General features: G+C 39.8%; 1 protein-coding gene across 1 annotated transcript in view; it reads right to left on the reverse strand.

The window, feature by feature from the left end:
- Window positions 1–25,128, reverse strand: part of NECAB1 (N-terminal EF-hand calcium binding protein 1) — a 187,590-nt gene that overhangs the window by 86,054 nt on the left and 76,408 nt on the right. The window contains exon 5 of the mRNA XM_072734344.1: window positions 9,519–9,616. Within this exon, the coding sequence (XP_072590445.1) occupies window positions 9,519–9,616 (98 nt within the window). The remainder of the gene's footprint in view (window positions 1–9,518; window positions 9,617–25,128) is intronic.

Genomic DNA, 25,128 nt, shown 5'->3' on the forward strand with positions numbered 1-25,128 from the left:
TAGAAACTCTGATAGCTTCAAGCCTAGAAGGTCTAGGAAGGAACTTAGAGGGCATCAGCTTGAGGTTTTTGACCTTGAGCGAGTTCCCTAAACTTTTTTGGCCTCAGTTTCTTTATATACTTACAGGAACAAAGTGGAACTTACCTAATAAAATATTAGTATAATAAGTATACAAAATACTAGTATAATAAGTATACTAAAATCTTAGTATAATAAGATACAAAAGTATTTAGTATACTTTTTGGGAAGTGGTATTTGCTCAATAAATGCCAGCTATAGTATCATTACAATTTGGTTCAAAAAGAAAAGCTAAGAGGTTGCCCGAGGAGACATTCAATCACACAGAGTAATACGGAGCCAATATCCAGTCAGCTACAGGTGTAATTACAGAAAACAATCTGCTTCCCATACCGCCAGAAGTCAGGCCACTTGCAGGGCAGCTGGTAGTCTTGAAAAGTAAATATGATCCATAACAGAAATTCAAACTGCATTTTGTCCAAGTCCAAAGAAATCCCAGGAGTGTGTCACTTTTGAACCACACCAGCGATCGCAGACCACACCACAAACGACAACCTCATGGGGCTATGAGAGCTACAGACCACATGCCAGTACACAACCGTCAGATGGTTGACTAAATCATTCCACAGGGGACAGACAAAAAAACACATGGCCAGGAGCTCTCTCGTCCTGAAGCCACACTGGAAACACAGGTGTAACACCACATTCATCTTGTTTTTGTACATGCTACTCAAAAAAGGACTTGGGCAAAAATAAATAATACTCAAATAACATTTAGTATTCCTTGTTGTGCAACAGCAGACAAGAAAGAGAAAGAACGATGACATGATAATAATTGATGCCTGTCAGATCGAGAAATACAACACAGACCAATTTTTAGTCTCTCCCTCTGCACTTTTCCACTTCAGGCAAAAGAAATAAGGCTTTTCAGATTTGATTCTCATGACATAAGAATCACATGCTATGCTGTGTATCCCCCTAGATATGTCTGCATGGAGGTCTCCTTCCCTTATTTAGCTTTGAACAAAGATCAGTCCTTTAGAGATAGGGCTATAGCCTCATGAAGACAACTGTAGTTCAGAACTTATCCTGAGGCCAAATAAACTAGCTTTTCTGTTTAAATAGTGTATTTTGTACTTCGTTAGGCAGATGCTTCACTCCCAATTTGTTAGAAATTAAGCATACCAGCCAGCAATCTAAGAAAGATGAATTTTAAAAAGATTTCCATAAGAAAATAAACAGCTATTCAAAACCATAGGTACATGACACACAATGCAATAATTTCTTACTATAACTTATTTCTGGTTGGGGTGGGAAAAGGGAGCGGGGTTGGGAGGATTATCTGAAAATAGAAAGTGATCCTGAAAAAAAAAAAAAAAGAAAGTGATTATTTGTAGGGATCCCTGTGGATTCAGGGGTACACTGGAAGTTTACCTGGGGCCTCTGACAACCTATCTAGAAATTTGTTGGATTTTTTTTTTTAAGTCTTGTCAAGATGATTTGCAGGATCACCGCTTGGTTTTTATACACTCATTCAAGAAACAGTAAATAAGGCGAAAGGTGACAAACTGTAGGCAGTGTGACCTGACCCTGACCACTGATAAACCATAGCCTCTTCTGAACACGACTGAGGGCCTCTGACAGAACCAGTCCCCAACTACCCACTTACAAGGTCAAAGAAGGGCTGATACCTATAGGCCCTTCTCTCTTCCTTCTCTCTTAAAATCCTGCCCCTTAAGTTGAGGCTCACTTAAGTCTCACCTCCTCCCTGACTTTTAGCTGATCACTAAAGTTAAACATTGATCTCTCATTTTTGAATGCCAAGTTTATTCACAGCCCCATGTACCCACCAGTAATTAAATACATTTTTAGTAACTCTATTATTCATTTTTTCCTCCTCTGATAAAAACGGAGGACCTGTTAATATATTACAAGTTTGAGTTTGTAGTATTTTGTGACAACTTTTAAAAAGTTTCAGTTGGCATTGTGGAAAATTATCTTGTTCCTCTAAGACATAAGGTTTTAAAGTGTAGAGTCACATTTATTACGGCCTTGGAGCAGTGAAGAATCGGAAATCTTACATAATAACAGGCATAAGGTGCACCTTCAAAGTTCAGATCAAAAAATGGGAGAAGGTGAGTCAGAAAGCTAAAGACTAAGTAGAGCGTTGGATTCTGTGGGAGACAGAGGGATGGCTTGGTTCTTCCAGTAAGTGGCAATGGATTTCAAAGCTAGAACCCATAATATTAGCAAGGGAAGATAAATAATATGTCACAGAGTAGCTACTTTAGATGGCAGCTAGCCCAGTTACCAAATTTATATACCAAAAAAAAAAAAAATCACTTTCCATTATACCACCAATATTAAGTTAGGGATATGGAGAGGCAGGCCATTTATAAAACCAACAGAAATATAAAATATCTGTAAATTGATGTAACAAGATGTGTTTTGAAGCTAGATGAAGTATCATAAAAAGCTTAATGAGACCTAAAAGGAAGCTTGGATAAATGAAGGATGTATGCAGCTGCATGGGAAGGCATATTACCAAGATGGCAGTTCTCTTAAAATTTCAAATTTAATGTAAATCCATAAAAATTGCCAGAGAATTGGAAAGCAACTATAAAACTTATGTATAAATGGAACAACTCTGTGGAAGAGAAGAACAGTGAGGGTAGATCTGCATTCTCATGCTTTCAATATACCCAAGTATTCAAAAATTAAGACAACATGTTAATAATACTAGACAATATAGTTTTATAAGTGGAATAGGACAGTGAGCTTGGGCATAGGCTCAAGTAGTGAACAAATGAGAAATGTGGCATTTTATTGAGCGGGATAAGAAAATGGAGAAATAGGGCAGCCTGCGTGCCTCAGCGGTTTAGCGCCGCCTTCAGCCCAGGGCGTGATCCTGGAATCCTGGGATCGAGTCCCACGTCCGGCTCCCTGCATGGAGCCTGCTTCTCCCTCTGCCTGTGTCTCTGCCTCTCTCTCTCTCTGTGTCTCTCATGAATAAGTAAGTAAAATTAAAAAAAAAAAAAAAGAAGAAAGAAAGAAAGAAAATGGAGAAATAGTGTGGGAATAGTGAGCTATTTGGGAAAAAAAAATCAGGTGGCTCCTATTTTGGCTACTTTCAGGTCCTTTATAAATCTACCTAGAGCTCAGAAGGCCACCAATATTTCTGCTTATTGATCTCCAGTACATTAGTCTTCCTTTTGGATATATTTCACTCTCCAGGTGAAAAGTTAAATATCTCTTAGTTGACATGGCAGGTAACGTCCTTTGTTTTTTAGTTAACATCCCATCTGTTCTTCTGATGACAACAGACTATGCATTTTAAAATGTATGAGCTTCCTTGCCTAGAAGTCTTATACACCATTCATATTTTAGTGTTTAATTATTATTTTAGCATTTAGTTATCTGCTTCTATGATGTCTTTCATATGTTCTTCACATATTACACAAAGCTCTGTTCATTTGCCTAAAACAAAGTTAAAAATAACCATAGAAGATAGAAGTCTCCAGCCTTTGCTGATCCACAACTAAACCCCGAAGAGCTCGATCGTTTCAAAGACCCTTTCTTTTTTGTGCCATGATACAACTTGGAATTGCATATTTGCAATATGTTCCATATGGGACCACATAAACCTTAAATTAAACATTTTCAAGTGAGAACTGGGTTTAAGTCTCACTCACTTTATGATAGTAACTCAACTAACTACTTTATGACTCGGTTTCCACATTTTTGAAATGAGTATATTTTTATTTGCCTGACATTCTTCACCAGGGGGTTATGAAGAATAAATGAAATAACGCATATCGAAGGACACTGAAGACTCCAAGGCACTATATACACTCTAGTTGGTATCAACTGTTATTCCTCATTCCTTTTTTGTTCAGAGCCACTCAAGCCCTAAGCTGTTGTCTGGTTAACTTGGCTCAAGGAAGTCAGGTCAGCGGCCAAGAGTTTGGCAGGGTCCCAGCAACGGCTAGGAAGAAATACTGATGTGGTTGCCCGGAGGGTGCTGATCCAAGTCCCGAGGACTCGGCTTCACTGTGAGCTGGGGTTCCTTATCCTCCTACCCACCAGCTGATGATCTTGCCTCAATCACCTGCACCATCGTCTGAGCCCTCCTAGTAAACCTCAAAGTGGTCTCTTCTCACCTTTAAATTGTCCCCTGAGTCATACTCACATGACCTGGGTCGGTTCTCTAACCTCCGTTTTGCCCTTTCCCTCTTCAGGCAGAGGTGGCAAGCTCCTCTGCCCAGGATTCCTTACTCTGAGTCAGCACATACCGCAGATTCCTTCAGGACCGAAAGGTGGGTCTTCTAGAGAACCAGGTCTCCCCCACACCAAGGAAGACTTAACACATCGGCCTCTCCAAGGGCCTGGGGTTCCTCTTTGCCTGCACTGAACACAAGTCTGGTCAAGGCTGAAAAGAGGATCCTAAAGTGTAGGCCTGACACAGGGCTTCCCTCTTACTGGGCCAAATTTGCAACCTCCAGATACTTTTCTCCTATTCCCTGTGGCTCTAGTCTCTACCTCCTCTTCCCCCAATACACTCACATAAAAGACACATCATTTCATTTTTTTTAGACACATCATTTCAAATGGGATGTCAAATACACTTGTTTTCCTATGGTTAGTATGAAGTCCGAGAATATTTTTCATTTTCATGAATACGTAAAAGGATCTGTCTGCCTTCTATGAGCTATGAGGGCGTTGTCACTATTCCGCACATGGGACTATTTCAGCACCTACACTTTTAAGTTTTTGTTTTTAATGATAAATTCTACATAAAACTGTAGTAATTAGTGATGGTTTCCCCAGACAGGAATTCCGAGACCTACTGCAATTTCTTCTTCACAGAAGAACACACACACACACACACACACACACACACACACACATACACACACGGTTTTTCTCAAAAATGAAAAAAAAAAAAAAGATGAGTTTTAACAAGTGAAAGGAATACAGAGCCCAGGGAGCCCAGATGCTAAATATAAGGAGACAGGGAGGGAGAAAAGATGGGAAGATTAAAACGAAGGTGTCTATGGATCCCAGATTTAGGAAGCAACAGAAAACCAGAGAGAAGCAACGATGCTAGGACTCGAGTCTATTTTTTTTTTCTTAAAACAATTAAAGATTATAGAATGTCCTTGTTTGAAAAATAACTTCTGGGTGAAAACTACAAAATATGTATACATTTTAATTTTGGATATTTTTTTCCAGCTTCCCTCGCAGAGGTGAAGTAATTATTCACACCCTAAGTGATTATTTTAAGAAGGCAGCTCTTCACTTTCCTCAGGAACATTTCCTTGGTGAGCCTTACCAGTAAAGTAAAGGCTGAAGGGAATCCAGAATTCCGTAGATGCTTATGTAAATGGCACAAGATGAATCTGAACTTCAGCATCAGAATTCTACATTTGTTTTGAGATCATGAGCACATTACAAACTAACAACGTACGTTAGCTTCTCACCCCATGGTAGAAAGAGAAATATAACAATTTTTTTGGTGACATCCCAAAGCCAGATAGGGAGTTGGGCTTTGAGCTACTTTCAAGGCTTTCAAACGACCACTTAGTATTTGACCTATGGTGTTTATTTGGGAAAAATATGCAAAGTGCAATCATCCAGGTAACCCCTGGGGACCTAGAGAAAGGGTTGGGTTAAGGGACCAGGAGGAGGAAGGATGCAGAGGTAACAATGCATCCGTCCTGAGTCACCTCCTGGGGCTTAAGTGAAGCAGCTGGAATCCATTTTCTCCATTCTCTGACGCAGCAGACAGATGTACTGCACCAACGGCTTGCATTTCACTTTTCATAAAAGCCTAGAACAGTCAGCCCTCCCTACCGAGACAGGACTTTTCATCTGGGTAAAAATACAGAGAGATTCTCAAAAAGAAATGCTGGATCGCTCACTCAGAAGGGTTCATTGTGCTAGACAGTATGGAGAGGATGTCAGTCAGTCCAACAGTGGCTTGAAAAAAAAGAAACTGTCAAACTCCTGCATTTCACTCATCTTTGAGCTATCGCACAAAGAGCCTAATTTTATCTTAGACCATTTAAACAAAATCTTTTCGTCCTTGATTAAGCAAGATGATTACACAGATCAAATGCATTTTTAAGGGTCGTTGTTAAGAAGTAGGTTTTGTGCCGGAGACACCAAAGTAACAGGTGGATCTTGATTTAAATCCCACAAAGCCTCGCTGTATTAATTCAAAGAACACGATTTTAGTTTAATTTGTGAGAAAATGAGGATTATGTACTTGCTTTTCCTTCCCGCTAAGGGATATCTGGACACTTCTTAGATGGATGGAAGGGCAATTTTTCTTCCAGGAGTAAACTTAGCTTTCAGAGCTCTATGAATATCCATAGAAGTCAATCTATTTAGCCAATCAATAAATTTTAGGGTACATTTTATCAGGCTCTGTGTATCCCAGAAAGGTCAGAAAGGTACTGCCCTTCTCCCTCTTTACAGACAAGGAAAACAAAATACATGGTTACTCATTCTGATCACTGCCAGCAGGCACAGGAGACAATCAGAGAGAACCTCTTTCACTAAGGCCGTCAGAGAAGGCCTCACTGAGGACGCGGTCTAAAGGGGAGGCCTAGAGGAGGAGGGGGGAAGCCAGCCCCGCCAAGCAGAGGTTCCCAAAAGTTATCATTTCTGGAGGGAAGGTCCCAAGGTGTTAACTCTTAGGCACTTTCCAAATACTCCTTCTTAACAGATCAAGAGAAAACATCTTCAGATCCCATTCTCCCGTTCTTTCTTTGTGGGATTGGTTATTTGGATATAGGACAACTCAATAAGGCTGATGGTCCCATTTTCTCACACTTTCTTTTCTGCTTTACTTTTGGGGAGACTTTCTAAACTTTATTTCCCAGAATTCTGCTAAGCCTTTATTTCTACTCTCTTGTTTTAATTTCAAAGAGCTCTTTAGTGTTCTGTTGGCCATCCTACTTTTCAGGGAAGCGGGATCTCCTCTTGTCGCTCTGAGGAGGCTGAGGAGACTGGGAGCTTTCATCCTCCTGTACAGCCCCCTGTGTTACTGTGTCCCTCCCACCTTCCCTCCCTCATCCTCCCTCCTTTTTGGTTTGTCTTGGTCTCCGCCTTTCCTGTAAGGAGTCTGGTGGCCCTTGGCTGATGTGCATCTTTAAGGATGGGCTGTGGACAAGCCTTTAGGATTCAAGGGGAGAAGAGGGAGCAGAGGCTGAGCTCACCACCCATGAGGCTCTGGGTCCTTCCTATCGTACTGCTAAGATTTCTCCCAGACAACCTCTTTCTCTGCCCTCAGGAAGCCAACCCTCTGAGTGGCCACCACTCTGGGAGGTCAATGGGTGAAGATAGCTGGCAGTCTTTCCATTTAGTTCCTAAACTTTTACTTTCTCCCTCAGCTGTGGTGACACCACCCCAGGGCAGAGAGCTTCTCCTTTAACCCTTTCAGGGACCAAGTCTAGGTTTTCTTCCCGGCTGGGTCAAGACACAATTGCTCAGCTGGGTAGGGAAGAGCAGGGAATCACAGATTTCCAACAACACCCCCCCACACACACACACCTGTTTAAGCCCCCCTCATTCCCATCCATTTCCAGGGGCAACTAGTGCCACTAAGGGCCTGAGCCTTTCTAACAGCCAAGCTGTGGCTTTCTGCTTTTCCACTGCAAGTCAAGCAGTCAAATGTGTCAGGTCTGCTGCCAGCAACCATTTGTTCATTTGCTTTTCAGTACAATTTTTGCTACTTCCCCACCAAAAAAAAAAAAAAAAATCTCATTTTCGTTTTCTTTGGGGGCTTCAGGAGCAAGCAGAGTTCAGTGATGTACACATAAATCTGCTGTCTTTATCTGGAAAGTCCATGTAAGCTTTAAAAATCTGTATTTCTTGGGATCCCTGGGGGGCTCAGTGGTTTAGCACCGCCCACAGCCCAGGGTGTGATCCTGGGGTCCCAGGATAGAGTCCCACATGAGGCTCCCTGCATGGAGCCTGCTTCTCCCTCTGCCTGTGTCTCTGCCTCTCTGTGTCTCTCATGAATAAATAAGTAAATCTTAAAAATAAATAAATAAGTAAAATCTTAAAAAAATGTGTATTTCTTGTTCTTCTAGTATGCACCTCACATACTAAAATATCTTGATTTACAGACAAGAAATTTCCTTGTCCCCTCTCTTGACCTCCCTATAGTAGTCAATGCTATGGACTACTCAATGCTTCATGGAATACTCTCCTCAACTTCTAGACACTACAGTCTCCTAGATTCCCTCTCTCTGCTTCAAATTCTCGTGCTGGCTCATTCTCTTCACCCACCAACAAAAGTTGAAGTTCCTTAAAACTCAGTGTTAGATCCTCTCCTATAATTAAAAAAAAAAAAAAAAAGGTTTTTTGTTTGTTTGTTTGTTTTTTACTATATAGTCTCTCTGTAGATTATGTCGTTCAAGTTCTTTGCCTAAGTATTAACAATTCACAAACATATGTCCAATCTACACTTTACCTCTCAGACACAGATCTATGTATCTAATGATATACTAGGACTTCCTTAATGTCCCCAAAACAGCTTAGATTCCACAGGCCTACGAGAGAACTTATATTCTTACCCGCCTAGACCTGGTCTTCTTGCAGTCTATTGTCTAGGCATACAAGCTAAAAACCAGGATTCACCCTGGACATGTCCTTCTCCCATCCCCATATTCATTCCTTCTCCATGGTTTACTGGTAGGCTCTCAGGTTGACGTACAATTAAATTTCCTTTTCTCCGTATCTTCTTCCAGTACCTTTAAACTACCAACATCTCCTACCTAAATTAGTGAACTAGCCTCCTCACTCACCTTCCTAATTCTATTCCCCACATTCTCCACCCTAATCCCAAATTCTTATATGGTCTTTTCAAAAGGCTGCATGAATGTCCACATTGTTGCTGAAAATGTGGCTGATTTATTTGCAACTAGGATACACGTCTAAATCGTCATGTTCCACAGCAACATCATGAAAGGCACAGCCCCCCTCTACCACGTTTCATGTCTCATGATGCTGCTCTTGGGCATTTGAGACTTTAACCCTATAGACTATCTGTACTTGAACGCCCTGTGCTTGTCCCACCCCCCTTCCAAAGCAGGGCCTCTGAATGGGCCGCTCCATGCATCTGTTTTACCTTTCCCTAGCTATGACATCATCTGTAATTGCTCAGGTGTCATCTCATCCAGCAGGAGTCCGGTGTCCCATCCTGTGCTTCCCTCTGTGGTGCTGCACTACAGTTGCATGTTTTCACACTTTTCTCACGCCCAGAGCACGAGCTGATGGAGCAGCTCTTTGTATCCTCAGCAAAGAGCACAAGTTCTGGCACCTAGTATTTTGTCATTGTATTGTGAATGGCTACAATAGCTCATCTCATATTGAAAAAGTAGGTTATAAAAACCAATGTATACTTTTAGGACAGATTAGGAAATAAGCAGGATTTTCAAGAAAATTATTTCAAAGAAGAGATTTACAGAAAATAAACTCCAATATCTTACTTTTTTTGTTTTGCCCATTGCCTTCAGGATGGAGAGATTTAGGTCTTCAAGTGCTGCAAGTACATTCTCATATTCGCCCAAGTGCTGGGAAAAATATTCTGAAAGTAGAGATATTGAAAAAAATTCATGTTTGCATTTAGGTATCATAAAAAACAATAAAATCTACTGGTGATTTATTCCACAAATGAGTAAAACAAATAAAATGCTATAAGTGAAAACTGGAAGGTTTTCAAAAGAGACTAGGGTGTCAATATACGCATTACATTAAAAAAACTGAATAGTTAAAATTATCCTTGCAGAAATGCTCTTTCGTACAAAAATAGGAAAAAAAAAGGAATCTGGATCTGTGAACAATAAAAATTTTTCTCAACAACATACTATTATAGCACTCATTAAAAAAGTAACTTAGTAAAAAATTAAACTATATTTTATTGTTTCTCCTGGGAGACATTTAAGAAGGTAAGCTCTCCTCATCATGGTTTAAATTAATAATGCTGCAAGACACAAGGATGACCCCCTTAGCACCTCCCATGTAACTTTCCCTATCATGATTTAATTTTTTTCCAACAATCTGGGCAGAGCTAAAAGGATGTTTATCACATTTTTCAACTGGTAGAAATAAAATACATTGGATGTTAGGATTAGGAGTATGGAATATAGACTATTCCCAAATAAGCTGAAGTATAGGCAAGATAAATGCAAAGCCTCATGTTTACTTACAGAAATCTATATATTTCTGAAATGAGAGATCTAGCCTAACCAAAATTCATAGGAAGTCTATATTGAAAAGATCTAGAGCTTTCAGTCACTAGAAAATCATAAGACCTCACCATTCCTATGAACTCATCTTTGAATGAGGTATAGCTTATTACTGCCTCTCTTTAATGTGCCAAAAGTATTTATGGCATCAAGTTGAATGGTAAGAAAAATCACCATAAAGCTATTTGAGATCACTGAGATAAATTTCAGTATGTTTTACAGAAACTTTAAATTAATGCTCAAGATGGAATTATTTGCTGACATTGATCTTAATAACAAATGGGAAGCACCACCGAATGATTTATTAGTAAATGTACAGAAATCATCTGAGAAGAAAAATAAACACAGGAGAGCAATAAATCAATTCTAGATTATGGCTGTCAAATTATAATTTGTGTACACATGGATTAAAAATTCATGGCATATTTTTGACAAAAAGTAAATGCTTTCCTGATTATGCATTCCTTAAAAAATGTGTTACAAATTATCCCACATAAGGGTTCTTTCAGGAAGGGATTAGTTGGAAAACAAATAAGGAGGCAGATATTCCTTAAATACCTGCTTGACAATAAGATTTTAATTCTTGGCTCTCATACTGATTTTGAGTGTTGACCAACATGTCCCACCTTGTTGCCATTATTTGGAATAAATGAAGTTCCTGTGAACAAAATTGTTGTGAACTAGCAAGCAGTTAATGTGGCTCCAGAATATTAACTGACAAAAATAATTAGCAGAATAAAATCCACACTAGATTGAAACAAGCAAAATGAATAAATAATACTGGAAACAAGTAAAATTATTAGCAAAATTTTAATATATACAAAGACTCAAAAAAAGACTGCCTGTTTGCATTTAAAATCCCCATCACTCAGGGATGCCTGCGTGGCTCAGTGGTTAAGCGCCCGCCTTCAGCTCAGGGTGTGATCCCGGGATCCTGGGATCGAGTCCCACATCGGGCTCCCTGCATGGAGCCTGCTTCTCCCTCTGCCTGTATCTCTGCTTCTCTCTGTGTCTCTCATGAATAAATAAATAAAATCTTTTAAAAAATAAAAATTAAAAAACAAATTTAATCCCCATCACAGAAATATATTAAGTGAAAAACAGAATTTTGTGCTTAAAAGTCAAGGTTAAAAAAAAAAAAAGAAGGAACACAGCCTTTTAAAATATTGTCATAAAATACCTGGCTTAATCAATGAAGGTGTCCTGGAGAGAATATAAATTTCCCTCTGCTGTGAAATCAAGTTTATGAAGGTACATGCTGATAAACAGCATGAGAAGACAATGAGGTTTCCGGGCTGACACCTATCTAGCCTGCCTGCCTACCTTCCTGACTTCCTTCCTTCCTTTCATTTTTTTTTTTAAGATTTTATTTATTTATTCATGAGACAGAGAGAGAGTGAAAGAGGCAGAGACACAGGCAGAGGGAAAGCAGGCTCCACGCAGGGAGCCTGACGTGGGACTCGATCCCAGGTCTGCAGGATCAGGCCCAGGGCTGAAGACAGCACTAAACCACTGAGCCCGGGCTGCCCCCTTCCTTCCTTTCTTTATTCGTCTACTCATTCATCTCAATTATCAAAGGAGTCAAGAGAAAAAAAAAATTACTCCCCAAGCAATATACTAGCACACAAAGAAAATAACTCGAATAGAGAGAACTACAATACCCAAACCCTGGATAGGAGCTTAAGAATAAGAACTATTTTGAGGTAGTGTGGGTCAGTGTCATTCAAATTGTTTTATAATCTACCAATAGTCATTTACAAGGGCAACTAGAGCTCCAATGAGCCAGCAACATTTAACATATGTAAAAGAGAATCCACACGCTCCACTTCATGATGGTGAAGTATTAGTCATTTAGTCATTCCAGGCACTTAGTGCCTTCTGTGTGCCATATAGGTTATACTAGGAGCTTAGAATACAAAGAAGACAGAAATTTTAAGGAACCTACAACCAGGTAGGAGAAAAAAGTATTCCAACAAACAACTGCTATACACATGATCATTGTTCCAGACAATGGTTCAAGAACCCGGGTACAAAAATGCAATCAAAGTACAGGGCAAAGCAGGGGACATCCCTTGATTGCTTTGCTCTGGTGGCCAGGGGGCTTACATTTATGGGCCCCATAGGACTATGGAGAAAGAGTTCTTAACCAGGTACCCCCCAACCCCATAGGATAGCACAGAGATGGCAGACTGAATCACACCCAAAGTCTTACTGAGAAAAAATCCCACTAGTTTATCTTCAGAGCTATGGCATGAGAGGTAGGCTTGTAAGAAACACATATCTAGGGACCAACATTAATCCTCTCTAGAGACTGGGGAGGCAGGCATCACCATCTATGTGCTTCCTCTTGGCCCTACCCAGATCATTGGTGTCTTTAAAGGAGCTTATGTACACATCTGGCATCCCAGCTTTCTGGGCTGTTGCTGAGCCTTGATAGTCTAGCTTGATGATCAGCAGGGCTAGTGTTTATGACAGTATAATAGCAAAGGAAGAAATAGTTCTTAAGTGGCTATCACCCAGGGATCAGTGTAGAGGGAGCAGAAAGAAATAACTGTCACCCAGACTTTCCCTAAAAGAAGTATATTTGCATACTTTAAAAGCTGTTGCCTGAGGGTCTAGCTTCCAATCAGGGTAACTGTGGATGCTAACCAAGATCTTCCTCTCTGAGACACTGACCTGTCTTGGCACACCCTCAATTACTGGGAACCACTAGAATAAAGCAGGCTACTTGAACAAGGTTTGAAGACAACCAAGAGCTAGGGAAAGGCTGAAAGATAAGGTACATCTCTCATATAAGAACACTCTTTCAAGACTGGAAGAGGTGATCATTTTAACTAGTACACAGAAACCAATTTAGAGAGAGAGAAAAAAAGATGAAACAGAGGAATATGTTCTAAACAAAAGAATAAGGTAATAATTTAGAGAAAAAAATACTTTAATAGAGATTAGTGATTTACCTAAAAAAAGAGTTCAAAATAATGGTTATAAAAATAACTGCCAAAAAAAAAAAAAACCTGCCAAACTTGGAAGTAAATAAACTCAGAATTTCAAAAATATACAATGTACCAAGCAGTAGTCACAGAATTGAAGAATGCAAAAACTAAAGTGAAAAGCACAACATAGGACTTCAAAAGCAGACTAAATGAAGCAGAAGAAAGGAGGGCAGTCGAACTTATCTAATCAAAGCAGCAAAAAGAAAAAGGAAAGAAAAACAGTCAGGAGAGCTTAAGAGACTTATAAGACATCATCAAGTGGACCAACATTCACATTATAGGGGTCTCAGAAGGAGAAGAGAGAAAGGAGCAGAAAAAAATCTTGTTTGCAAAAATAATGGCTGAAAACTTCTCTAACCTGGGGGAAGGAAATAGACATACAGATCCAGGAAGCCCATAAAGTTCCCATCCAAGTAAAACCACAGGGAACCGCATCAAGACACATTATAATGAAACTGTCAAAAGTTAAAGGCAAGGAAAGAATCTAAAAAGCAGCAAGAGTGGGATGCCTGGGTGGGTCGGCGGTTGAGCACCTGCCTTTGGCTCAGGGCACGATCCAGAGTCCTGGGATCGAGTCCCACATCAGGCTTCCTGCATGGAGCCTGCTTCTCCTTCTGCCTATGTCTCTGCCTCTCTCTTTCCCTGTGTGTGTCTCTCTCATGAATAAAATCTTTTAAAAAATAAATAAAAAATACAAAGCAGCAAAAGACAGACGACTTGTTAGGTACAAAGGAACCCCTATCAGTAGATTTTCAGCAGAAACTTTGCAGTCCAGAAAAAAGTGGCATGATTATATTCAAAAACACTGCCAACCAACCATACCCTACCCAGAAAGCTGTCCTTCAGAATTAGAGCAATAAACAGTACTCCAGAGCAGTAAAAGCAAAAGGAGTTCATCACCACTAGACCAGCCTTACAAAAACTGTTAAAAGAACTTCTTTAATCTGAAACAAAAGGGTACTACTTAACAGGAACACATTCAAAAGTGTATATCTCACTGGTAAAGGTAAATGTGTAGTAAAATTCAGAATAATCTAATGTTGTAAAGGTAGTGGGTTAATCATTTATAAAGCTAGTATGAAGGTTAAAAGACAAAAGTATTCATATAATGATAACTATAATAAATTGTTACTGCATACACAAGATAAAAATCTGTAAATTGTGACATCTAAAAAAGGTTTCACAGGGGTAAGGGGGTAAAAATATAGAGCTTTAGAATGTGTTCCAACTTCAGTTGTTATCAAGTTAAACCAGTTATAAATTATTTTGTGGAAGCCTCATGGGAACCACAAAGCAAAACCTTATAGTAGCTAGACACACACACACAAAAAGAGAAAAAAAACTAAACTATATCACTACAGAAAAATATCAAATCACAAAGGAAGAAAACAAGAGGAAAAGAAAGGAACAGAGGAAAGAGAACTACAAAACAGCCAGGAAACAATCAATAATACATAAATACGTATGAATCAATACTTACTTTAAATATAAATGGACTAAATTCTCCAATCAAAAGACAGAGTGGATAGATGGATTAAAAATAGAGACTCGTTTAGGATATAAGGACACAGACTGAAAGTGAAGAGATAGAAAAATATATTCCATGCAAGTAAAAACCAAAAGAAAGCTGGAGTAACTATACATATATTAGATAAAATAGAATTTAAGACAAAGATTATAAAAAGAGACAAAGAAGGTTATTATGTAATGATAAGGGGTCAAAGCCACCAAAAGAATATTACCTTTGTAAATATATATTTGTATATAATTTGTGTGTGTGTATATATATATATACACACACATACACGCACATAACATAGGAGCGCATAAATATATAAGGCATATATTAACAGACCTCAAGAGAGAAACAGATAGGAATCTAATAATAATAAGGGACCTTAATATGCTACCTATATCAATAGACCATTCAGGCAGAAAAATCAATAAAGAAACAATATTCTTAAATGACACATTAGACCAGATGGACTATGTATATACACGTACATGTACTTACACGCATATATACATACATACACACACACAAAGACCATTCCATCCAAAAGCAACAGAATACAAATTCTTCTCAAGTACACAAGGAAGATTCCACTGGATAGATCCTATGTTATGCCACAAGATAAGTCTTAATAAATTTAAGAAGACTGAAATTATATCAAGCATCTTATCTGATCACAATGGTATAAAAATAGAAATCAGTTACAAGATGAAAATGAAAATTTACAAATATGTGGAGAGTAAACTATATGTTCCTGAACAACTACATGCTCCCTGAATCAAAGAAATTAAAAGAATGCCAATAATACCCTGAGACAAATAAAAGTAAAAATACGATATACCAAAACTTAGGGAATACACCAAAAGCAGTTCTAAAAGAGAAGTTCATAGAGCTAAATGCCTACCTACATCAAGAAACAAGAAAGACCTCGAATAAATAACCAACCTTTGTACCTCAAGGAACTAGAAAAGAACTGAAGCACAAAGTAAGTAGAATGAAGGTATTAATGAAGATCACAGCATACCTAAATGAAATAGAGACCTCAAAGACAATAAAAATCAATGAGATAAGAGCTGGGTTTTTTTTAAATTATTTTTTATTATTTATTTATGTAGTCATACAGAGAGAGAGAGAGAGAGAGGCAGAGACACAGGCAGAGGGAGAAGCAGGCTCCATGCACCAGGAGCCTAACGTGGGATTCGATCCCGGGTCTCCAGGATCGCGCCCTGGGCCAAAGGCAGGCGCCAAACCGCTGCGCCACCCAGGGATCCCAAGAGCTGGTTTTTTGAAAGATAAACAAAATTGACAAACATTATCACCAAGAAAAAAAAAAGAAGGGACAAAATATCAGAAATGAAAGAGACATTAACAACAGATACAATAGAAATATCAAAGGGACTACTGTAAGCAACTATACCATTAAACTGGATAACCTAAAAGAAATGGATAAATTCGTAGAAGAGTAATACATAACCTACAAAGGCTGAATCATGACAAAATAGAAATTTGAATATAGACCAATTATTGGTAAGAAAATTGATTCAGTAATCAAAAACCTCCTAAACAGAAGTCGAGGACCAGATGGCTTCACTGGTGAATTCTATCAAGCATTTAAAGAACAGTACCAATCCTTTTCAAATTCTTCAAAACAAAAAAAGGGGGGGAGGGGTGAAGAGGAAGGAATATTTCCAAACTCATTTTATAAGGCCATATTATCCTCCTACCAAGAAGGAGGATAACCAGAAAAGGACGCTACAATAAAACTACAGGCCAGTGTCCCTGATGAACACAGATGCAAAAATTCCCCCAAATTGAAAGGAGAAAAAATGAGTGGGAAACATCAGAAAGGGAGACAGAACATAAGAGACTCCTAACTCTGGGAAACGAACAAGGGGTGGTAGAAAGGGAGGTGGGCGGGGGGTGGGAATGACTGGGTGAAGGACACTGAGGGAGGCGCTTGATGGGATGAGCACTGGGTGTTATTCTATATGCTGGCAAATTGAACGCCAATAAAAAATAAATTTCTTAAAAAATAAAAATAAAAATAAAAATAAATCTTTAAAAAAATAAAAATATTATAAAGAAAAAAATTCCCCCAAATTATTAGCTAACTGAAATCAACATTACATTAAAAGGATCATATACCATGTGGGATTTTTTCCAGAGATGCAGGGACAGTTCAACATCCATAAAAATCAATCAGGCATTTAACAAAATTCATGCCCAGTCATGTTAAAAAAAAAAAAAAGTCTCACTGTGTATAGAGGGAATATATCTTAACATAATAGATGACAAATGTGATAAGCCCACAGTTAACATCGTACCAATGCTGAAAAGTCAAAACTCTCCCCGTAAGAGCAGAAAGAAGATAAGACCACTTTATTCAACACCGTACTGAAGTCCTAGCCAAGGCAATTAGGCAAGAAAAAGAAAAGTCATTCAAATCAGAAAGGAAAGGTAACTGTCACTATTTGATAGAATATTATATATAGAAAACTCTAAAGACTCTACCAAAAAAATTGTTAGAATAAACAAATTCAGTAAAATTAAAGGTACAAAACCAGTAATATATAAAAATCAGATGCATTTCTGTACAATAATGAACTACTTAGAAAGAAATAAAAATTCCATTTATGATTGCATTTAAAGAATAAGTTTAACCAAGGAGATGAAAAATCTGCACACAATCTATAATGTAAGAAGACATTGATGAAAGTGATTGAAGACCAGTAAGTCTGTGCTCATGGACTGGAACATATGGACGTTTTAACAATACTATCTAAAGCAATTTACAGATTCATTGCAAACCCTATCAAAATTCCAATGGCATTTTTTGGAAGTAGAAAAAAACTACCCTAACACGTGTACAGAACTACAAAAGGTCCCAAAGAGCAAAATTTTGAGAAAGAAGAACAAAGCTGGAGGGCATCATGCTTCTCAGCTGGACATTCTATCACAAACTTTGGTAATCAAAACAGTATGTTACTGGCATAAAAAGAGATGCACAGATCAACAGAACAAAACAGCCCAGAAATAAACCCATGCATATATGGCCAATTAGTTTATGACAAAGGAACCAATATATATAATGGGGAAAGGGCAGTCTTTTTTTTTTAATTTTTGGGGGGCCTTGAGCTTACAACTCTGAGATCTCATGCTCTACCAACTGTGCCAGTCAGGCACCACAGTAGACTCTTTATTTTTTTTAATTTATTTTATTTTTTAATTTTTTATTTATTTATGATAGTCACAGAGAGAGAGACAGAGGCAGAGACATAGGCAGAGGGAGAAGCAGGCTCCATGCACCGGGAGCCTGACGTGGGATTCGATCCCGGGTCTCCAGGATCGCGCCCTGGGCCAAAGGCAGGCGCTAAACCGCTGCGCCACCCAGGGATCCCCAGGGCAGTCTTTTTAACAAATGGTGCTAGAAAACCTGGACAGCTATGTGCAAAAGAAAAGAAACCAATGCTATCTTTCACCATACACAAAAATCAACTTAAACTGGGTTAGAGATTTAGATTTAAGATCTGATACCATATAACTCCAAGAAGAAAACATGGTAAGTTCCTTGATATCAGTCTTGGCAGTGATTTTTTTTTATTTGACACTCACAGAAAGGCAACAAATTATAAATAAACACGTAGGACTACATCAAACTAAAAAGCTCCTGCAAAGCAAACAAAAACAAAATGAAAACACAACCTACTGAATAGGAGAAGATATCTGCAAATTATACATCTGGTTAAGTGGTTAATATTCAAAATATATAAAGAACTCCTACAATACAACAGCAAAAACAAAAACAAAAAAATAAGCAGAGGACTAGACATTTTCCCAAAGAAGACATACACATGGCAAACAGGTACATGAGGTGTTCAACATAGCTAATCATCAAAGAACTGCAAATCCAAATCACAACGAGATAACAGTTGTTGGAATGTGGATTATCAGCAGGATGGTAGTAAGTGTTGGTGAAAACGTGGAGAAAAGGGAACCCTCGCGCACTGTTGATGGGAATGTAAATTGTATATTTTCAATACAGAAAACGGTATGAAGGTTCCCCAAAAGTTATAAATAGAACTACAGTACCTCCCAACAATTCCACCTCTGGGTATTTGCCCAAAGGAAACAAAAACACCAACTCATAGGGCACCTGGGTGGTTCAGGTAATGACCTCAGGGTTCTGGGATCAAGCCCCGCATTGGGCCCTCTGCTCAGTCGGGGGGGCCTGCTTCCCCCCCCCTCTCTGCCTGCTACTGCGCTACTTGTGCTCTCTGTCAAATAAATAAATAAAAATCTTAAAAACAAAAGACTCCCCACTAATTAAAAAAATATATATATACTTCCATGTCATAACACCATTATTTATGACAGCCACGACATGGAAATAACGTAAATGTCCATCGACAGATCACGGTGAAGAAAATGTAGTTATATATACACAGTAGAATATTATTCAGTCATGAAAAGATAGAAATCTTGCCATATATGATAACATGGATAGAACTCGAGGGCATTCTGCTAAGTGAAGTAAGTCAGAGAAAGACAAACACAGTCTCAACTTGTTTGTGGAATTGAAAAAAAAAATAATAAAACTTCTAGATACAGATACTTCTAGAAAATAGATTGCTAGGTGGGTGAAATAAATGATGATGGCCGAAAGGTACAAATTTCCAGTTACAAAAGAAGTCATGGGGATGTAATGTGCAACACAGCGACGATAGTTAGTAATACTGTATAATGTATCTGGAATTTGCTAAGAGACTAGACCTTACAGTTCTCAATACAAGACCAAAAAACTGTGTGGAGTGACGCACAGTAATTAGAGTTACTGTAGTGATCATTTCACAATATGAACAGATATCAAGTCATTACTCTATACCTGAAATTAAGGTTATGTCAACTAGATCTCAATTAAATCCCTTATTGCAGTACCCTACTGTGAAAGAGATATGTTCAGATAATCACCTTCCCCCCCACCCCCGGCCCCCCCCCCAAAAAAGTATAGGTCAAAGAATGCTGAAGTCCCCTGCAGGGAGTCAGAGACAGCTCCACAGAGCAGGCATGACAAGGCCTGGATTAACTGATGAATAGGACTTAATCTTCTGGATAACCAGAGAAAGGGTAAACAGCAGCAGGGAAGCAGGTGATCTCTTACCATATTTGCAGGAACACGTATAGGTCAGCCTTGCTGGGACATACAGGACAGGACTGAAACATATTTGAGGAGAAGGAGTGGCAAGGAAGCAGGATGCCAAAAATCAGTGATGAGAGAGGAAGCTGGACAGGTTGCAAGTAGGCCTTGCTAGTGCTCTAAATTTATCCTCAAGTCTAGGTCAGTATTTCAGACCATCTGCATCAGAATCCCGTAGAGAATTCCTAAGCCTCAATGTGCCAGCTGTGGTCTGGGCCAGCAGCATCAGTATGACCTGGGAACTTGTTAGAATGTAGCACCTCGGGACGCCCTGGTGGCTTAGTTGGTTACGTATCCGACTCCTCATTTTGGCTCAGGTCATGATCTCAGGGATCTGGGATCGAACTTGGCATTGCATCAGGCTCTGTGCTCTGCTTGGGATTCTCTCTCCCTCTCCCCCTCCCCCTCTTCAGTGTCACACTCTCTTTCTAAAATAAGTCTAAAAACAAAACAAAACAAAAAAGAATGTAGCATCTCAAGCCCACCTCAGACCTACACTGAGTCAGATTCTTCATTTTATTAAGCTCCCAGGTTATTTGTAGGCACATTTAAGTGTTTTGTTTTTTGTTTTTTGTGTTTTTTGTTTTTTGTTTTTTTGTTTGTTTGTTTTGGCACATTTAAAGTTTGAGAAGCATTGCCCTAGAGTGCTCATTAGAAAGGAAGACTGAGGTCTCATCACTGAGTCGGAATCTTTGGGTTAAGGCCAAGGAATCACCACGTTTTATAGACATGCCAGGATGGATTAGGACCTGAAATAAATCTGAGAATCACTACAGGCAATGGGAAGCCACGGGACAATTTTGGAAAGTAGAGTGATATCTTCCAATATTCTTTTTGTTATTATTAATTTATTTTTTATTGGTGTTCAATTTGCCAACATATAGCATAACACCCAATGCTCATCCCATCAAGTGCCCTCCTCAGTGCCCGTCACCCAGTCACCCCCACCACCCACCCACCTCCCCTTCCACCACCCCTGGTTCGTTTGTTTCCCAGAGTTAGGAGTCTCTCATGTTCTGTCTCCCTTTCTGAGATTTCCCACTCATTTTTTTTTTATCTTCCAATATTCTTATGAGGAAGGCCATCCTGGACATGCTGTGGAAAGCCTGGGAATGTTGACGACACACCATGAGGAGAGACAAAAGCACCATCAACTGTCAGGAGTGATTTCATCACAGAACAAGGACCCTGCATCATGCAGAAGCTGAGGTGAGGATAGGTAGGAACTTGAAATTTCAGCAGTATTATACCCGAAGATGCGATAGGCGGGAAAAGAAGACCAGTGATAGCTTTGCAAGTGACTGAGCTCGGACTGTTTTATCCCTGTTACTGTGCCCAAGTGTCTCATTTGGATCACAATTCCAGGGTGAGCTGGGCAAATCACAGCATTAGAGAGAAAGAAAGATCCAGAATAAATACTGGTTCATTAGAACTCTAGTTTGTTGACAGTGTGGCCCATTGAGAGACACTCAAGCCACAGGGCCAGAGGAGAGACCATGTAAAATTCCAGGCAGAAGGGAGAAGGTGAAGTCAGAGCAGCAATGGAGGTAGAGATAACTGGGATAGAGACCTGGGACTGCAGCACATGGGGCTGGGCCTGAGACTGGATGTGAGAGCTGAAGGCAGCTACCACGCAGAAAGGGTGCTGGTCATTACAGACTGTGGGAAGGAAGGGGAGCACCAGCCCGGGGGGGCCTGAGTGTGCAGGCCTGGGTGGTTGGTAATGCAGAGCAGGAGCTCCAAAACAGCAGAAATGAGTGATGAAGGAACCCAAAGGTGGGAACTGTCCCGTCACTCACAAACACCAAAGGTTATCCCATTCAGGGGCACACCCAGGGCTCGCATCTGAGGCAGGTTCCAGCTGCTGGGGTCACACTGAAGCCATCTGGGCAGCCTCTATCCTGCAGCCTTCTGCATTCGGGCTCCTTTCCTCTTTTCTAACAACATATCTCTAAATTCAGGGTCTGAGGTGGACCACAAGAGCCAGGACAACTCTGATCCTTCCAGAGAAAGGGTCCAGGACCCCAGAACACACCTCATTCTCCAGATGTAACCTTCCTCTGTGGCCTGGACTTAGAGCTGCACTTCACATGTGCCCCGAAGGGTCAGAGTAAAGCAGAAGAGGCATGAAGATGGGGACACCACCCCCCACACACAGGGTGACCTCTATCCCTTCAACTCAGTCTCTATGGGGCATAAAATGCTGAATATATGCATGGTCTCAGGACAGTCCCCCCCAAAATCCATTGTATGTGGAACTCTTTTTATCTCTTTTGCTTGTAGGGTACTTCTTTTTTTTTTTTTAAATCTATAATATGATTTGTTATAGTATCAAAAGACAATAAAAAAGAGCTGCATGGTTCCATGGGTAAAAAAGCAAAACCTCTTTCCTCCAATAACTAGAGTAAATTTCCTGGAGAAGTGATGCACTTTTATTGAAACCTGCATGTGAGTTCCACGGGCAGGAGCACACAGAATCGTACAGCACACACGGAGATGCATGACAGCCCATTCTCATCAGTTGAAGCGAAGAATCTTGGAAAGATTCTAAGAGTCTAAAAACATTGTTTTCTAAGAGAATAGAGTACGGTTTACAGACAGACTTATTCGACAAGTTATCTACCAGAAAGCAAATTATCTCCTCGCGGAGGTTCAAAGAAGCAGTGTCTTCGCTAATAATATGCTGCCTGAAGGTTAGATTCTCCCTTCCCTGCTGTACTTGACTGGTGGTGGCGCATCACCGAGTTTTGTTTTCCGGTTCGGCATCTTAATGCTCCATGTGGTCGTCTCAAGTTTGAAGTTCTAAGAATTTCAAGTCCAAACCACAGCCCCATACCCTCCGCCCAGGCCACCCTGGGAGCTGATCTCACAAAGCATTCTTAGGAGTTTAGATGAATCCTATGGTGTGTATCTTGCTATAGGTTCCCGAGAAGTCTACTAGATCAGGAGGAAAATACTGAGGTGAGGGAGACTGGAGAGGTGGGAAGAACCCATGCTCTGAACTGGTGCGTCAGTTGGGAATCTAAGGACAAGGGTTATTTTGAGAGAATGCGTATCAGTGTCATGCAAAGTGTTTTACATCTTTTTTGGTGACTTTTTTTTTTTTTTTTTTTTTAAGTAGGCTCCACTGCCAGCATGGAGCCCAGTGCAGGGCTGGAGCTCACAACCCTGAGATCAAGTCCTGAGCTGAGGTTAGGAGACAGATGATTAACTGACTGAGCATCCCAAGCAGTGCCCTTCTTTTTTGGTGATTTTATGAATGTGCCAGATAGCCACAGCTCTAATAGTATGGAAGATGAATAGTGACTTGTGATTTTCTGGCTGGCACAGGTCCCTCAGCACTGCCCAGGCTGGGGCAAAGCAAGCCGGTGTTCTTCTGGGGTCTGACCAGGGACACTCAGGACACAGTTACTAAAAGGAATCTTACATATAAAGCTTACCTACTTGTCCTCCCCTTGGAGTGTCCTGCACCCTCAGTTTTTATAGATCTTACTTGTGAGCAAATTAAAAATATATATATATATTTGGTAGACAGCAAGTAGATGAGAAAGTAGAATATTGAATGTGCCTGACTTTGCTCACAGAGCTTTCTTAGAGAAATGCTTTCAGATCAGCACTCTAGCTACATGAACTTTCATCGCAATTATTCTTCATCCATCTCTAAGTATCTCAAAATACTTAGCTGCCAAGTTCAAGATTTGCAAAATAGTTCAGTTAAAAAGGAGTAAGGTTTATCATAATAGTTGAAAACTGGGTCGAGGGACACCTGGGTGGCTCAGTGGTGGGATGCCTGGGGGGCTCAGTGGTTGAGCATCTGCCTTCAGCTCAGGGCGTGATCTCGGGTGAAGGAATCGAGTCCCATATCGGGCTCCCTGTGAGGGGCCTGCTTCTCTCTCTGCCTGTGTCTCTGCCTCTCTCTCTCTCTCTCTGTGTCTTTCATGAATAAATAAATAAAATCTTAAAAAAAAAAAACTAGGTCGAGTCGGAAAAGTAATATTTTTTCTCCTGATAGATTTAAGATCACAGCTGAAGATGGAATGAACAGAAAACCGAAGACTCAAAGCCAGAGTTCAAACTCATACACCTAATTGTAACTGGGTTATGTACTGGATTGATAAGATCCAGCCGAAAGCTGCTATTTGGGAAGGCCTTCCTAATCATGCCAAGAGTGGCACGCCTAAACACTGCTGGTGGGCGTGCAAACCGAAGAATCTCTGGCCAAGAAATCACACCTATAGGCATCTAACCACATAGGACTACGCATACAAGAGTATGAAGATAATACAAACAAGGATATTTACTCCAGTGCTGTTTGTCCAAGCAAAAAGCTGGAAACAGACTGAAAATCCACAAAAGGGATTGGATTGAAAAAACTAAGGTAAATGCAGCACACTTAGAGCCTTTTTAATACAAGGAACAGTGTGCGGCTGTACTGATGGTATAGTGTGACCTCACTGTTGGAAAAATTATCTATCAAGGCGTACGTGTCAATGTCAAGGTAGGAATAAAAATATCTGGAAGGATATGCTCCAAGCAGTTAGCAGCGGAGACTAGGGGAAAAGGAGAGGGAGAAAGAAAGAGAGAGATGGACATTCCAGCTTATATGCCTATGTAATCTATTATTAAATTTTAAAAACAGATATTCACAACTAAAATACTTTAATAGATTTTGATTTCTAGGTCCATAACTTGATAAATTAACAAACTAAGTAAAAGCAACAGAATGCAAGTTTTACCTGGACCTTCCAACTGATTCTATGGAAGAGTCCAAGAAATCTGTTTCCCATACTGATCAAGTGCCACCCCTCCCATGCACAAGGGGGAATTTGTGCGGGGTGTAAGTCGACAGATTTTACTTGCTTGTACTGAAGCATCTGGTTTTGATTAGAATCCAACTTAAATATTTACTTTATATTTACAAAATAACAAGACATGAAGCTATACTCTGGAAATTAAAATGCACATTCTTGAACAGAGAGGGGGAGGATTATAACACACGATTGGGAATACTAGTATCGCTGGTTTTAAAAACACAGAGCAAGTTGGCTGCATTAAAACCCCATACACTAGGGAAGCCTGGGCGGCTTAGTCTGTTAAGCATCAGACTCTTGATTTCAGCTCAGGTCATGATTTCAGGGTCTTGAGATCAAG

The sequence above is a fragment of the Vulpes vulpes genome, chromosome 13, assembly GCF_048418805.1.
Source record: "Vulpes vulpes isolate BD-2025 chromosome 13, VulVul3, whole genome shotgun sequence".
NCBI classification, from domain to species: domain Eukaryota; kingdom Metazoa; phylum Chordata; class Mammalia; order Carnivora; family Canidae; genus Vulpes; species Vulpes vulpes.